Source organism: Rhinolophus sinicus, linkage group LG09 (genome assembly GCF_036562045.2).
Source record: "Rhinolophus sinicus isolate RSC01 linkage group LG09, ASM3656204v1, whole genome shotgun sequence".
NCBI classification, from domain to species: Eukaryota; Metazoa; Chordata; class Mammalia; order Chiroptera; family Rhinolophidae; genus Rhinolophus; species Rhinolophus sinicus.
This window is the reverse complement of record NC_133758.1, coordinates 98960525-98977667: the sequence shown is the minus strand read 5'-3', so window position 1 is coordinate 98977667 and position 17143 is coordinate 98960525. Positions and strand designations below refer to the sequence as shown.

At 41.2% G+C, this 17143-nt stretch overlaps 1 protein-coding gene across 3 annotated transcripts in view; it reads right to left on the bottom strand.

Annotated features, from left to right (window-relative positions):
- The window catches only part of DNAH11 (dynein axonemal heavy chain 11), a 291367-nt gene that overhangs the window by 137804 nt on the left and 136420 nt on the right, over positions 1-17143 (bottom strand). For all 3 annotated transcript variants that reach the window (XM_074340834.1, XM_074340835.1, XM_074340836.1), the window contains 7 exons: positions 12790-12963; positions 8796-9000; positions 5961-6126; positions 5169-5271; positions 3572-3811; positions 1896-2057; positions 1432-1625 (listed from right to left, as the gene is read on the bottom strand). In XM_074340834.1, coding sequence (XP_074196935.1) covers positions 1432-1625; positions 1896-2057; positions 3572-3811; positions 5169-5271; positions 5961-6126; positions 8796-9000; positions 12790-12963 — 1244 coding nt within the window. The remainder of the gene's footprint in view (positions 1-1431; positions 1626-1895; positions 2058-3571; positions 3812-5168; positions 5272-5960; positions 6127-8795; positions 9001-12789; positions 12964-17143) is intronic.

Sequence of the window (17143 nt, the reverse complement as noted above, 5' to 3'; positions counted from 1 at the left end):
ACAGAGGGAGAATGCCATGGGAGGATTTGAGTTAAGCTGCCACAAGCCACGGACCTACCAGAAGCTAGGAGAGAATTCTGGAACAGAGTCTCACCAGTACCTTCAGAGAGAACGTGGCCTTTCTGACACCTTGATTTCAGATTTCTTGCCTCCAGAACTGTGAGACAATTAATATTTGCTTTTCTAAACCACTGAGGTTATGACATTTTGGTACAGCCACTCTAGCAAATTAATACAGCCAATGACACACAATGGTGAGTACGAGAATGGTATTGGACTTAAAGATGCAATTGACTTCCCACATAGAGGCAGCAATGACAAGCTACGTAAGACTATTCAACAGATCATGTCATTCCCATGATAAAATCTGTCTGAAAGCTTCTCACTGAACCTAGAATAAAATTGAAACTCTTTCCTCTGGTTACAAGGAAGCACCCTGTATAAGTAAGGCCCATTCCTGAGTCTCCATCCTTGTCATCCTCTGCTCTCCCCACTTTTTCTGCACGCTGCAGCCTCTTTCTGTTTCTGTGCATTCAGCCTTAGGGCCTCAGGAAATCTGCCCTCCCCTCGAATGTTCTTCCTCCAAATGTTTCCATGCCTAGCTCCTGTGTAGCATTTTGATCTCACCTTAAATGTCATCTCCTCCCATAGATACCCAGTTCCCCTTTGGGAATTCACATATTTTATTTCTCAGAATCAACCTATCTCATTTGTCAGCATGGCACATCACTTTCTGACATTTTTTCTAATTCTTTATTCGTGTCCTTATAAATGTCCATGTGAATCACTAAAATAGAAACTCAACTAGAGAAGGGACAGTCCTGTTTGCTGCTCTAATCCCCAAACCTAGAACAATACCGGACAGCAGGGGTGCTAACGATGGTTGCATGATCCGTGCACTGCACAGGTGCCCAGTCTGGGTGAGTGAGAGCATTGTCAGCCAAGCTCTAGACCAGAACAGGGGCTTTATTCTAATAGTCTGCTGACAAAACATGCCCCTCCCCTTTTCCTACTTTGCGCAAAAGTACTGACGAGCCTGGCGATGTCCCTGATTGGCACTTGTCAGGCACTCAGTACACATGCTTCACCAATGAAAATCTGTGTGAGTCCTTCCTGTCTCTGCCACGTACGAACTTCATGACTTTGGACGAGTCCCTTATCTTTCTTTTTTACTATTTTACCTAACAGGGCTACAGGGAAATAAAATTGAAATTATGGCTATGAGGACACTTCAGAAAGAAGCACACCTGTGTATGATAGTATTAAGATTGCGACATAATTAATAGAGCCACTATAGCTTTACCTCGTAGGGCAAACAATAGAGAGGAACGGCTAGCTCAGAGCGCTGAGAACGACCTCTGGAGAAACAGCAATAGTGGGGACCCAGGCATGTTTACTTTTGTCAAAAAGGATCACGACTAGTCAACTCACACATGCTGCACGGCGTCTTCAAATAAAACTAGGGGCATGGCGGCATGGAGTTCATTGTAGTTGTCTAACGCCTCGGTAAGAATTGTCTTCAGCACCTTCCAATCCTCCACTGGCATATAACAGGGGTCTTCCCTACCATCGGCGAAGTGGCAATAGATGAGGGGCTGTTGAAGTAGGATGTGACTGTCTACATCCTGCAGGAGAAGGAACAGAAAAATATGGTCATGTCATGCATCCAGAATGACTCGCCTAGAGGCAGCGTAGCCTTCCGAGGGAAGCACTTGCAGATCAACCCATGGGTAGGTGGATGGAATGTTCCCAAGTAGAGACCAAGTGTATTCTGTAATCGCAGCTATTTAAGCAAGGTAAGCATTTGCACAATTGATTCGCATCCATATCTGACGTGCGCCCCAACATTAATCCGTGCCAGAGTCAACAGAGACCGCTAACGTTCATACACTTACCTCAAAATATTTAGAAGCCGTTTCTAGGATTTTTTTCTGAAACAAATCACAGTCCTTTGTGTCTATCAGTTTGTCTCCATAAACACGAGAAGATTCATGAAGCCACAGGCGTACTAAATCATTTGGACCCTTTAAACATTCAGGAGAAGCAAATAAAATCCCCTTCAAAGCAAGAATGGGAAAAATTGAAAATTCAGAAGCTACTGACATTCTAAGATATTTTTCTTTAACATTTTCTTTAACTGTATACTGAATTTAGCAATTTATTGAGTTAAAAGAAACATAAATAGTCATACATGTATATTAGTAGTTTTACTCTCCGATAGGCAACATTTTAAACATTTACTATCGTAATATTCATTTTTAGGAATGTAGCTAAGGCTGAATTTCAAGAGTCAGCCCAGGAACTAAATACTGCATCTGAGAACCTCTGCCTATTAAGTCTTCCAACGGATTAAGTTTCCAAACCAAAGTATAAACAGCTAATATGAAATCCACAGAATCATCATTTTTTTATTCTCATATCCTTTGATATCAGTTAATCTAACTCTTTCATTTCACAGATGAAGACTATGAGACCAAAAGCAAACAGCCTGACTTCACACTCTGTGGGTACCAGCACCAAAACACATAACTCCCACTCTCCCTCAACACTGCCCTTTCTCTTGGATTCATAGAGCCCCACTCCTCACCCTGAAGAGGGTCAGCTTGCTGTGGACTCAGGAGGACACCAAGGGAATTGAAGAGAATTCGTTGCAAAAGGCTAAACAAGTATTTGGGAATGTTAAGTGGAGCTGATTGTATGAATGGTGAGCAGGCTGGCTTCTCAACCCATGTCACCTGTGGCCTCCCTTCCTGTTTCTTCTAAGATTAGAAATCTGCTTTTAAACAACACTTTATTGAGCACAATCTTTCAAGTAGGTGCTAGAAATAGGAAGATGAAAAGGAATGTGCCACATTCTTAGGAAGCTCTTGTCTGATGCGGTTTCATGGGTTTGAGGCAGTTGTGGGTGATTAAGAAAAGAGGGTTATAAAAATATAAAGAAACAAAGATCAAATATAAAGGAAGAAATACCATGCAGTTTTCACATTTTCCCACTTTACCAGCTCTCTCACAAAACACTTTAAGCCATATATAACTGTGGAGAATTTTATTGTACAGGATAGACAAAATTAGGTGGATTTCTAAATAATTCCAGGTTTTAAACTGCCTGTTTGGAATTTTCTTTCTAAATCAAATACATACACACTGTCCTTTCACCAGGTAATGGAAGAGTCAATGTCAAACCAAAGCAATTTAAGTAATTTTATTTTTTCTTGATGTATGCTTAAAAATCATATCACATAAATATGAAAAATGACAAATTATCCTTCTTACTTGTCACAAAAACAAAGCACTCAAATATTTATACAGAATAAATGAAATGGGGGTCTAGACCTCTACCCTTGCTTCTGTTGCTGTCTCTATGCAACCCGAGAGGAACCGCTGCTCTCAGTGATAAAATGGGAATAACAAAGCTGCCATACTTACTCCACAGAGAAGTTTATGATGTAAAATGGAAGAATACATACAAAGTACGTAGCACAGTTTTAAACTAAGTTCCATAATCAAACACCATTAATATTACTACACTTATTCCTCCATCCCAATGCATAAAAGAGAGTCCTCAAGGTACCTGGAAGATGTTTGATAGGTCTCTCAGATTAAAGAGGTAGTGGAATTTAATAGCCGTGGGTAAAAACATATGTGTCATCATCTGATGGAATGCGATCGTTGCCTGTATCAATGTAGGGCCACTCCTGAGAACTGATGGAACAAATGCTTGCTGCTGGAAATGGAAAGTAAGGATCTGGCTATAGATGGTGTTTAGGGCATCCAAAGATGGAAAGTTGAATGCAAACACTGTGAAATGTCTCTGAAAAGAAAACACACATAAGAAGTGTAAAACAGGGATTATAATGGTACCAGTAGATTGCTGAAAAAAGGCCTTCTTATTTCCTCCCTTTCTGTATCCATGCCCACTGCCATTTCACTTTGCAGTGCCATTCACTCTGACTCTGGGCCTGGCCATATGACTTGACAGAGCCAACAGAATGAGGTGGAAGTGACAGTGTGACAGTCACTGTCAGAGGCTTGTGTGTTTCCACTTGCTCTTTTAAGGTTCTACCTTTTCTATACATTCTACAATCTACTGGTGGATGAGAGACTCATGAAGCAGAGCCACGTTGTCCCAATAACTCCAGCCAAAGCCATCCTAGATTAGCTGACAGACAGTAGCTCCCAGACATGTGACTGAGACCAGTCAAGATCATGGGCCACCTAGCTGACCCCCAGTAAGTGAGTAGGCGACATTTACTGTTGTATGCTGTATGTATGTTGTTGTTGGTGGTGGTGGTGATTATTAAAAAGCTTATGTGCACACAAAAAACCGTCACATAAATATTAATAGCAGTATATGCATAATTGCCAAAATGTGGAAACAACCAAGGTATCATTCAATAGGTGATTGGACAAACAAATGGTAATACATCCCTATAATGATTATTATTCAGTGATAAAAAAGAAATAGGTATCAATCCATGAAAAGTCATACAGGAAACTTAAATGCATATTGAAGCTAAGTGAAAGAATCCAATCTAACAAGGCTATATACTATATGATTCTAACTATACGACATTCTGGAAAAGGTGAAATTATGGAGACAGTAAAGGATCAAATGGTTGCCAGGGTTCAGGCGGGGGGTGGGAGGGAGGGGTGAACAGGCAGAATACAGGTGATTTTTAGGGCAGTGAAACTATTCCATATGATACATTAATGGTGTACACCTGTCATTATTCATGTGTCAAATCCCATAGAATGTACAGCACAAAGAATAAACCCTAATGTAAACTCTGGGCTTCAGTTCATAGTAACTTACCAACATTGGCTCATCAACTGTAACAAATGCAGCACACTAATGCAAGATGTTGTTTATAGTAGGGTAAAATGAGGTAGAGGGAATGGGGGAGTATATGGGAACTCACTCTAATTCCAGCTAAAGCTGCTGAAACAGATTGTAAACCCAAATTGCCCTTAAAAAAGTCTATTAATCACACACACACACACACAAAAAAAAGAAAAGAAAAGAAAAGAAAAGAAAAAAGCTTACATGCTTAACCAAATGTCCAGTAGGAGCCCTAATTTGTACTGACAAGTGCCAAGAATCAAGACCTACAATGTTTCGGTATTGTAACGAGGGGCTATTTGGGAGAAAGCAATACTTGACACCCTACCTGTAGTCTAGGATTGATTGTGAAGCTGCCCACCATTGGATTCATGCAAGCCACATACTGACACTTGTGGATTTCCTTAAGCATCACTTTCTGTCTGTCATACCTGCATGATTGAAAACAGAACCGTAAGTCCTAAAACTGAAGATGACCACACAACGAAATCCACCAGTTCCTAAAGGACTTCATCACCAACTGCCTCCTCTCATCTTTACTGCTGCATTGTGACGTTGGGCTTCTCTCAGCCTCAGAGACATAAAAACAAAAGTCTAGAAAACTGAAGGTGTTGTAGCTTCTTCGATGCCAGAATCAACAACTGGAGCTGAATCAATACACACTCTTAACTGCTTATCGATTCTCACGTGATGCTATTTCTGGTTAGAAATACCCAGAGCAGGGCGGAGGGCTCTCCTTCTAGGTAACAGCAGAGATCATAGACTGCCGTGCCCAGATGTTACCAAATGGTTACATCTCACAGAAAAAAGGTCAAGCTTCTCTAAGTGATTCAGTGTGAGTTAATATCTTAAAGAGTTTAGTACTTCAACTGGACAGTTTATGTTTCCAAGATACTTTTCAAACCAACTCTTCCCAAGACACAAAGGGAATGTACTCCATTGAAGATGATCAAAGGGGGATGGATGCAAAGTGAAACCCAAAAGGTATCACAGAAAATGCTCCTCAGAAGAGAAAGAAATTGGGGTAATTCCATTTTTAAATGTTTAATAATAATAATAATTAATAAATATTATTATTATTATATTTAGATTTCAGTTGAGAAGACAGAGACTCACTTACCAGTGTCCATAATCAATGTGTTGTCGAATCAGCGTGTGGGGCTGAACCGTGCCATACAAGTCCACTTCGGGCATATTCATGTCATCGATAAAATAAACCAATTTTTTATTTCCTCCTGGACCATAGTTACGACCAGCTTTTTTCTCTAGTGGTTTCTCAAGAATTCCTGAAACAAATATATAATTCTGTCCACCAATAAGATAAAATGAAACATTCTGTCCTTAGTCCTTTTTTGTTGTTTTTCCTCATCTTCTGTCCATTTCATCCACTCTATGACTTCAGGTTAATACCCTCTGCAGGTTAATATTACAGCTGTGTCTCTGGTCACCTCCTTGTATGTCAGGCTGTCCAACCAACCTCCTTCCTGTTGCCAGAGCTCACCTTGCCTGTGCTATGCTGGACAGTCAACGTCTGCAGCATGATAGCACCCTGCCATGACGTCTGAGCCAACACCATTGCTGATCTGTGCACTTTCCTCCCTGTACCCACTCTAATGCATGGCCTGCCGCCCGTCCCCCTACAGCCTGGTCTCGCAGTCCTTCTCTACCGCCCTTGCAGGAGCGTCTGGGGACAGCTCAAGACAGTCTCCTACACCTCTCTTCTGGAGCCATCAGGGTGCAGAAGTCCAAGACCGTATGGTAGGGAGACACGTTATCCTGTGTCTACATCACGTTACATTTCCTCATGGGCCTACATGACTGTGTGTTGATATGCTTGAGAGAAAATCATGAGTGTAGAAAATCCCAAAGAATGTGTGCTTGCAAGGTAGCATCTAATTATTTGTCGACTCTCCAACCGCATTACAAATAACTTGCGGACAAGGAATGTATGGTGTCCACCGCAGCATTCCTGATGACAGTCACAAGTAATTGGTTAAATGAACAAATGGATAAATAAATAAAGCATATAATGAATAAATTAACAGGCCTTCTTTCCAAGCAACGGACCTGCATTCCCAAGTGCTTGCTGGGCATCAGTTACTGTTAGCTATCGGTGCCCGGAGGTTTGGCTAACACCAAATACGCCTCTTGCACACTCAAAGTGCACCTCTTCCTTTTTGCCTTCTGTTTATGGGATTAATACTCTCCCAGTCAGCCGGATGCAAAACCTCAACAGAATCTTTCTCTCCTGGTCCCTGATCTGCCCAACCACAGCCTGTAAATGGTTCTTCACATCTCTTGCTTTTGGTCTCCCTCTCTGCAATTCTAGCCTCAGCAACATTACATTCAGCTAGTACATTACTCGGGGTGGGGTGGGGGTGGGGGGCTGGTCTCCCCACCTCAGACTTCTCCCACAGTGTAGCTTGCGTCTTGTCACTTCCTTGTTCCCCATCAATGGCTCACCATTTCCTACCAAATGAGATACATTCTCTTCGGCTTGTATCTCATTGCTTTCTACAGTTACAGTGTCCAGCCATCCCAGGTTGCCTGGGACTATCCCAGTTTTAGCACTAAGAGTCCCAAGTCCCAGAAATCCCTTGTCTTTGGCAAACTTGACAGTTGGGCACTCGATGTACAATATAACTCTAACCCACCACTCCAGCCTTTTCCCTATCTTCTACCCCATCACTGCACTTCAGTCAACTTAGAGATTTGATTAATTGACTGTATCCCACAATTTTCTCTTTCATGTGTGTGCTTAAGCTGATTCTTCTATCCCAAATCCCATTTTTGTCTGCATACCACCTCATCTCAAAGGTCTGGAAATCCTAACTTTCTTTAGAAAAGAAAGGCTCTTTCTATTCCTCATGCTAATAGGCAATCTGTAAATCTTATTTACATCTGTATCTCTTTCACGAATTAGCAAGATGAACTCATACCACAGTCAACTACTTAGTTCAACTATTGAATTGTAGCCCTAATCTTCCATTTACAAGTGATAAAGTGATCTCTTCTTCTGTGTCTATGAGTGAAAAATATGTACTGGACACAGTGCCTGGAGAAAACTAGATAAATATTGTATATTTGCTAAAGAAATGAATGAAATACTGCTGAGTCAGCTTCATTCAAAAGACAAGGAAAACAAACTGGATTAAGAAGAGATTACAGGAGAATCTCTCTTGTATGAGCTAACGATGTCAGTGAGTAAGAAAATTTATTATTAATCTCCACTGATATTAGCTAAGAAAACAGTAACAACACATACCCATGTATATTCACAACCCAGAAATCACATGCAGGGCAACTCAACAGATTCAATAAACTATTGGACATCAGGGAGTTTTGCTGCCTCCCCCACCCCAAAATAGGACTCATTACTCTGCGGGACTTAGTGACAGGCCGACTGATATTATCAGCTCTTTATATCACTTCTCCTCTACTTCCCAAGTCTACTGTGCTTGCCCTTCTCAACTCGGAATGGCCCAATCTGTGTGGTTCTTTTGACTACACTGATACATTTATTCAACAGTTTAAAATCCTTCTTTTAGTTCTTCCAAGATTTAATTAACAGCTCGTGATTTGTCATGTCATCTACAGTTTGAATGAATTTCTCTTCCATCAATTCTTTACTTGAAAAGGTAACCAGAACCCTCTTCCTTGAGCATACCTTCATGTTGCTCCATGAAGTTCATTAAAAGTAACCCCACGGCTTAGAGGCAAAGCAAATTCTTGCTGTTCTAAAGAGTAATAACCCTAAATAAAGTCATAAGAGAGATAAAAAAGCCAAAACCACACTATTGGAACAAAGCCTATATACCTACAATACATAAAAATTCATCTGAGGCCTAAGCGAAATGTCTACAGCCTAGAGAAGACGAGCATCTCTTTGGGTTACATGTCACGGCCTTGACGGTTTCGGATCTGCTCTCTGGAATGAAACAGGAGGGACACTTACTTTGCAGAACTGCAGAGGTTGTGTAGTAGTGGAAAGGTACGCGGGCCACTATGTACTCCTCCGAGAGATGTGCCAGCGTGTCACCTACAAAGACTGTTTTTCCCACTCCGGTATTGCCTATGAGCATGAGCGGTTGTCCTTTCTCAAGCAGCAGCTCTACGAAATATCTCAGACGAGTTGTCTCTGATGTGTGAACCAGAACTCTCTGAGGGGAACAGGCAGAATGAGAGAAAGGTCAGAGAGAGGCATTCCAAAATTGTACATACGAACCAAACGCAGTTCCTTTAGAGTTGTGACCCAGTGAATTCTGAGTTCAAGTTCACGGCAGCAGGAGATCCCACCACATTTTCCATGTTGAATTGTCAGAATGCAAGACACCATAGCTTGAGGAGAGCAACTGGGAAGTGCTATGGCATAAGCAACTGATTTACATTTTCCAAATTAAGTAATAGCACTCAAGGCTCCCTATTACTGAATACCTACACTCTGCTCAACCTTGTGTTAGACATACAAGAGAATACAGTAAACAGTTAAGAAACCATCCACCGCTCTTTAGTTGCTGACAAAACATCTGACAAGTCAAGCCACATATCAATGAAAGTTGGTAGCAATGCTTTGGCCTGGTCAGATTAAGTGGCAAACTATTATACACACATCATACTAAAGGATTTCAGTGTGGGTGGGAGACCAGTTTGCGAGAAACCGTGGCTTTAAGTGCAATAGTCACAAATCCAAACTATATCTGAAACTTACTGTGCATTGCTTTATTTATAAAAAAAATAACAATGTTTCTGCTTTGAAAATGAACTATTTATTTAGATACTAAACTGTTTGACAAAGAATTTGAGCTAGCTTACAGGAATAAAATAAAAGAAAGAATATGAATGCAAATAAAAATCAGGTCCAGGGAACATAGACTAATATATAAGATTAGGAAAAGGATAGCAGATATAGTTATGCTGGAAATAGAATCCTGCACAGTTACGAAAAGACAGTTGACAATTTCTTGCAGTTCCTCATGGCCAAATTAAAAAGGGCATAAAAAAACTACTTGCAGGATTTGTATTGTTCATTAAGAAAATCACATGAATTCCATGATGGAGAAAGTTCTTCCCTACGTGGTTAGCATATACTGAACACAACCGAGTATTTTACAGAGAACTCTGTTGTAATTCAGTGATACTCTCAGGACCTGTTGAAAAGTGTAGTCTGTGTGTTCTATGCCACATTGAACATTCCTAGACAACATAAAAAAAAAAACCGAGTTGCATTTTACAGTATTTTTTCTCCTTTCTTGGTGCTAGTTGTCATCATTTGCTTTTTAATTTGGCCATTAGCTCCTTCTCTACACATTAATATCAATAATTAATGCTTACTGATAGCTGGGTATGTGACGGGTACTATGCCAAGCACTTTACATGCATTATGTCCTATGATCCATGTAACAAATCTATGTGGAGAGCTTTGTTATTATTTTCATTTCTGAGATGAAGAGACTAAAGCTTAGAGAACGTTAATGACCTCACCAAGGTCACAGTGGAGGGTGTTGGCTTCAAACCCAAGTCTGTCCAGAGCCTGAGACACAGAATGTACTTCAGAGCAGGGACTGCAGACACATTACTGAATCTCTTGGTACCTCTTTTTTTCCCATATGTAAACGGGGTAGCAACAGTCCATGACTTAGAGAGTTGTAAGGATTAAGGTAGTGAATCTATGTGACGCAACTACAAAAGGGCCTGACGTAGAGTAATGTAATATCAGCATTGGCTATTATTACTGACTCAGTATGGTTCTCTTCCAATATGTTAAGAAGTTGTTAATCAAACAACCACATTTGGTACAACTGTGTACAAAGTCAGACTATAAAGTCCTGATTGTTTCCTTGTTGAATAAAAGGTATCATTGATCAGGGTGCCTCAACCTTGTGAGACCAGTTTTTGGTGTTTGGTTAGTTGCGGATTAGCAGCTTTCCACCAGCTAGATAATACTGCTAGGTAGGTGAAGTCTAAGGAGATTGAGCACAATCAGAGTTTTCAAAATATATGAAGCAGATGGAGCAGACATTGCTGTTGTCTCCCAACACCCATTCCTACATGCCTTCCTTCCTGTCAGAGCCCCCACTTTGTTCAAGTCTCCATGCCTCTTCCATACAGCCACATGCTTCTGGGGAAGCTCTGCCCCACCTCTGTAGTGGTGTGATTCCTGCAGTGGCGTGATTCGTCAGAGCCAACCACAGCCACCCCAGTACCCTGGCCTGAGACTGCGTTAGGGCTGGCACATGATCCCTGGAAATTAGATGCAGGAGGTGCTCTGCTCTAGGGCTTCTAAGAAACGTTTCCTCACTCTTAATAAAAAGATATGAGAAAGTCTCCTTTCCCTCTGAAGGTAACTCCCAGGGCCACCAGAGCCATCTTAAGACCAGGAGAGATACCAGTCTTAAAATGAAGTGAGTGTTAAGAGCAGAGCAGAGAATTCGAAAGATTTGAATCACCAAGTTGCAGAATTAATCAGTCTTGGAGCCATCCTACCTCTGAATTTCTGGTTTGTGAAATAAATTTCCTCATGGTTAGGTGTTACGCATTGAATTGTGTCTTCCCAAAGTTCCTATGTGGAAGCCCTAATGCCCCGTACCTCAGAATGTGACTGCATTTAGAAATAATCTTTAAAAGAGTGATTAAGTTAAAACAAGGCTGCTAGGGTGGGCCTTAATCCAATCTGACTGGTGTCCTTAGAAGAGAAAATCTGGACATACTTGGAGACAGTGTCCAGGGAAACACACACACAGAGAAAAGACCATGTGAGGACACAGCCAGAGGTGGCCATCTGCAAGCCAAGGAGAACATTCTTAGGAGAAATCAAACTTGCCGACACTTCAATCTTGGACTTCTAGCCTGCAGAACTGAGATAATCTCCAATGTTCAAGCCACCCAGTCTGTGGTATTTTGTCATGGCAGTTCTAGCACATTAATACAAACAGAATAGGCCCATAAGCCAATATGACTGGAGTTCTTATAAAAAGGGGAAATTTGAATATAGAGACACAAACACAAGGGAAAAGCCACGTGAAGATTAGAGGTTGCTGCCACACACCAAGGAATACCAAGATGGCCAGCAAACCACCAGACGCTAGGAGAGGGGCATGGAAAAGATGCTCCCTTATAGTCCTCAGGAGGAACCAACTCTGCCGACACCTTGATTTTGGATTTCTAGCCTCCAGAACCATGACACAATTTCTGTTGTTTAAGCCACTTAGTTTGTGGTACTTTGTTACAGCGGCTCCCGGAAACTAATACATTGGGTTTTCTCATTTGCCTCTAGCTGCCTCCTCAGTAATGCCATAAAAATCACCTGTATTGCGTTCATATAGCACTACTTGAAATGATAAGTTCTGACATGAAACAGAATGACGAGTTTGAGAAAGAAATATAATGAAAATGAAAACAGATGGAGACCAAATTAGAAGATGACTAAAAAATAATTTGACATAAGAGAAATGTAAAAGCACAGTCTATGAAGAAAAATAATTTGAAAAAAGAAAGACCCATGGACATTTGCCAGCTACCATGTAAATATGAAACACATGAGTTGGGGAGATTAAACATTCACTTGATGGCTTGGAGTGGGGGGTTGAAAGAAAGTTATACGTAAATTGGCTATCTAAGAAATTTACAATAAGGTCAGGAAGAAGAATCACTGAACTATAGAAATACGCCTCTAACTTTTAATACAACTCATAATGTTTCTAGGAAAATATAAAGAAAGCTGTTACCATAGAACTAAGTTGAAATTTTTAAAAAGAGGTTGCAGCAACCTAAGAGCTATTTCACTGACTGTTTCTATAACCGAGATTCTTCTCTCACAGGAAATACATATATGCTGACCAGTACCAATAATAATTTACCCATCAGGCAGGGGGAAAGAAAGACTGCTGAAGAACAAACAAACAAACAAAGGCTCAAATCAGTTTGAAAGTCTCTATGTTTCACACACCTACCTGCAGAGGTACATCTGGATCCATAGTGAATTTGGGGATGTTATCGGCCCAAGGCAAGAATTTCTTAGTTTTGTGGTCCAGATAATAATCAAAGATTGTTCCCTGGGATGGAAACTTCACTGCTTTCATCTCTTTATGCCACCACCGACTGAATTCAGCTTGACAACCAGAAAGCTAAAGAGAACGAGAGAAGTCCTTGTTACAGACTTAAAGATAATTCTGAACACACACAAGCCCCCTCCAAATCTTGCTGAACACACAGTGTTGCAGCGTACAGAGTCATAATTACAAATGGGATTGAATAACTGACCCAAGAGAAAGAAATAACTACAAGTAAGCTATATTGAGTGATAATGTCAGAGAGGCAGAAAGCTGTAATTGCCATCCATCCATCAGGTACAAATGTTCTGGAATAATTATTAATTTATAAAGTAAGGTAAGGTTAGGTGCACCTTAGATTACCCTGGGTTATTCAATTTAACAAGGAGCTATTATACAAATTACCATGCTAGGTCCTTTCTTTGAGTTTATAGCCTTCCAGGACCTTTTGGTGTTAAAATACCCTTTCCTTTATAAAATCATGGTGAGAATAAATGGTCATTTTTATAAATGCCCTTATTTAGAAAAATAAATAGTTAGTAACCCTATTTCATTCCTTCAAGTCATTAGTAAAACTTTGTTGATCTTTGAAATTCGAAACCGGGGAACCACTGCCATGAGGGCTGGAGAGGTGACGAAAGGCATGGACTTGGTGTTCTGGCAGGGCACAACTGAGTGGTCTAGCTGAAAACTCCACAGAGACAAACTCCTGTCCTCTAGAGAGAATTATAGTGGCAGGAAACAGGCTTTCCTTGCTAGAAGGTCCTTGTTTTTATGATGATAGGTGCAAGCCTTTTGCTAGTAGATTAGGGTTCAGAAAATTGGGGGGAATGGCAACTGTGTACCAGCAACTAGCAAACCATTCTAGCCACAGGACAACCAGGCCTAGTGAGTTTTGGTGAATTCTGAGAACACTGTGTGTATCCATTGCATCCAGCAATCTCATACTTATCTAAGACCTCAACTCCCATTTTCTCCAGAAAAATTCTTAAACCTGCTTTTACTTTGCTATCCTTCTGTCCTTGGACTATGACCTCCTGTCTGTACTAGGCTGATCACACACACAAGAGTAGAGACAGACAGGATGGCGGGAGGATAGGAGATTGTGATCGGGGCTGAGAGGGAAGATCAGTTGTAGCAGAGAGAGCTTGCCCCATCTTCCGAACAAGTTTGTGCTCCTAAATACCACCACTCAAGTGTTAATGAGTTTAGGCTCACTTAAGCTATTTTCTCATTGGAGGCACAGGATATTTTGTTATCCTACAAAAGCTGGTCATGATTCAAGCTGGTTCACAAGGTATTACTTACCTGGCACCCCACTCTGTAGGCAGAATACGTATGACTTCTACTTTACATCAAAATTTGTTCTGCCTAACCACTGTGTCAGCAAAATGATTTTGGTGACAAACTTTTGATTCATTAGTTCACTCAACCAAAATGCAGTGATTCTATAGTGGGAAAGAAATCAAATAATGTTTCTGCCCTCACAGAATTTATGGGAAAGATAAAGAAGGAAACACGATACTAGCAGAGGTTAAGTCAATAAATGCAGAAATAAGTAAATAGGTGACTTGAAAGCCAAGTTTGCTATAAGTGAGAACAACAGGGGTGAATCTATTTTAACTGGATGTTCAGGGAAGCCATCTCTGAGAACAAGCACAGATTACGGAGCAGACCATTCCAGGAAGCAGGAAGAGGTCAGCATGTGCAAAGATCTTGTGGTATGAAGTAATTTGCTGTGTTCAAGAAACTGGCCAGTGCAGCTGGTGGTGTGGGAGGGGAGGGAGGGGGAGGAAGAAGTAGGGAGAGACAGGCAGGAACAGATCCAGAGGCCTTGGAAATAGTATTACAATTTTTAACTTTATCTTTAAAGTAATAGGAATCCGTTAAAGTGTTTTAAATCCTGGAGTATATCACATAATTCAATTTACATTTCAGAAAACCACTCTGGCTGCTGAGTGGATAATGGATTATGGGCAAGTATAGAAGCAGACAGACCAGTGACAAGGTTACTTCAGAAGCCAACTGAGAAATGACAATGCAGTTTATGGGAGCTCAGGGAGACTTGACATAAGCCCTATTTTGGAAGTTGTTTGCAATGGCCTGGATTAAGAACACAGGTCCTGAGTCATTTTTTTTGCCATTTGAATCTGGCTCAGACATGAGCTGTGTGTCTTTAAGCAGGCTAAGTTTCAGTTCCTTTTTGCAAAAGAAGGAGGAGGATCGTTGTATCTATACATATAGGGTCTTTAAAAAAAAAAAAAAAAGTTTTATTCCTTGCACTCCAATTGGTTGGACTGTCCTAAGAATATTTCTTATGGCTGCTTCATCAAGTTCCCAACTTCCCAGCCTTTCTTTTGAATGCGTCATACATAGTTAGACCCCTTTTGACAATTCAAAAACGATGATGATAAAGTGGACTATTAATTAGGGAGAAAGTGTCTGGGACAGGAAGGTGACCGTGGTGATGCCCAACTTCTAGCTTGAAGGCTGTCAGGTTTGGAAACTGGAAAGATGAAAAGAGGATCGTCTGGAAAGACAGTGAGGTGTTATGATCAGGAGCGGAAAGATCTCAGCTGTCAACATCCCACTCATGCGATTTCTCCTGGTTCTACAGTCCTAGAAAAGGAAAAGCCTCGGGGAGAACACTGAAAAGAAAACCATGGGGGTGTTGAGCAGAGGGGTAGACTCAATCTGTGGCCTCCACAAAGAAGAAACCTACACATTGTCAATGGTGCTTTTGAGAAAAACCACATGAAATCACCCAACACTGATTCTTGACTTCGACTCAAAGCTAAGGGCTGTTATTCTTTAGAAAGCTGTCAGGTTTGGAAGATGACAGAAAGAAATGTGGCTTCCGAGAAGGGTCAAAATAAGACCTAGGAGGCCAAGTGAGCACCAAATGTATTTATAGATACGATGTATGGTAACCTAGTACAAGAAGAACTGGGTCACAGGTTATGGCAACCATTTAGTTTAGGACCTATAGTGAGTAAACCAACAGAAATATGGGTCACTCTTGGTTGTGATGCTTTCCCATTTAAATTCCCTGTTTATATCTGGAAATATCTGGTGAAGCCTGGAAAATGTGTGCCATCGATTTTCAGCAAAGACTGAGAAGTACCGTCGAAACACCAAGACCAGGAGAGATCCTGAGTATTCTGGAAAGTGTGGCATTTGGAGACGTGCATGGGTGGGAATCCAGATATCACTTCCTATCAATGTAACCTTAGTCAAGTTACTTCACCTCTCTGAGCTTTACATTATCCGCACCATGAGGATACCCTTAAAGAACTCTTGCAAAGAATACATGAGAAAATCTATACAGAGAGGTGCATGGTGGAAATTAGACGTCGACATCTCTCAAGTTGAAAAACTCCCACTTTGTACTTTGGCAAGTCTTAGCAGTGTGTGTGTGTGTGTGTGTGTGTGTGTGTCCACGCATACTCTTGTGCAAGGTCTTGTCTCAAGTGTTTGTCCAAAAGACATCAGAAGCCACACATGGGGTATACAAGAAGGCTGTGCAGACATGATAGTTTCACTTTAGGCTGAAGGAAAGACTAATGGAAAAGAATTGTCCTGGGGTTGACTACAACCCTGGGAATCATGTGTGAGACTGATTAGAGGTAAGAAGAAACTAGAGACAGAGAAACCAATTTGAAGGCTATTGTGGGCTATGGACTGAACTGTGTCCACCCAAAATTCATATGGTGAAGCCCTAATCCCCAGTGTGATGGTACTTGGAGGTGGGGCCTTGGGGGAGCGACCAGGTTTAGATGAGGTCATGAGGGTGGAACCCTCAGGATGAGATTAATGCCTTATAAGAAGGGACACCAGAAAGCTTTTCATCTTTATCTCTCTGCTATGTGAGGACACAGGTCAGGAAGAGGGTCTTCACCAGAACTTGACCATGCTGGCATCCTGACCTTGGACGTCCAGCCTCTAGAACTGAGAGAAAGTAAATTTCCATTGTGTACGCCAACCAGTGAATGGTATTTTGTTGTGGTAGCCCGAGCTAAGACACCCTGACAGTCCAGGACAATCTAAAGACACTTCTGAATTAAGGCTGTAGGGATGGAGAAGAGGGGACAGACTAAATGGTTATTTTGTAACGGACACTGAAAGGATCTGATGACCATCAGACATACAAATAAGGAAGAGTGACGTCTCTCAAGTTTTAAACTGGAACGACTAAGAGGATTGTGAGCATGCCTGAAGAAAGAAAAAAGAGGAAGAGCAAATTTGGGGGATGGGG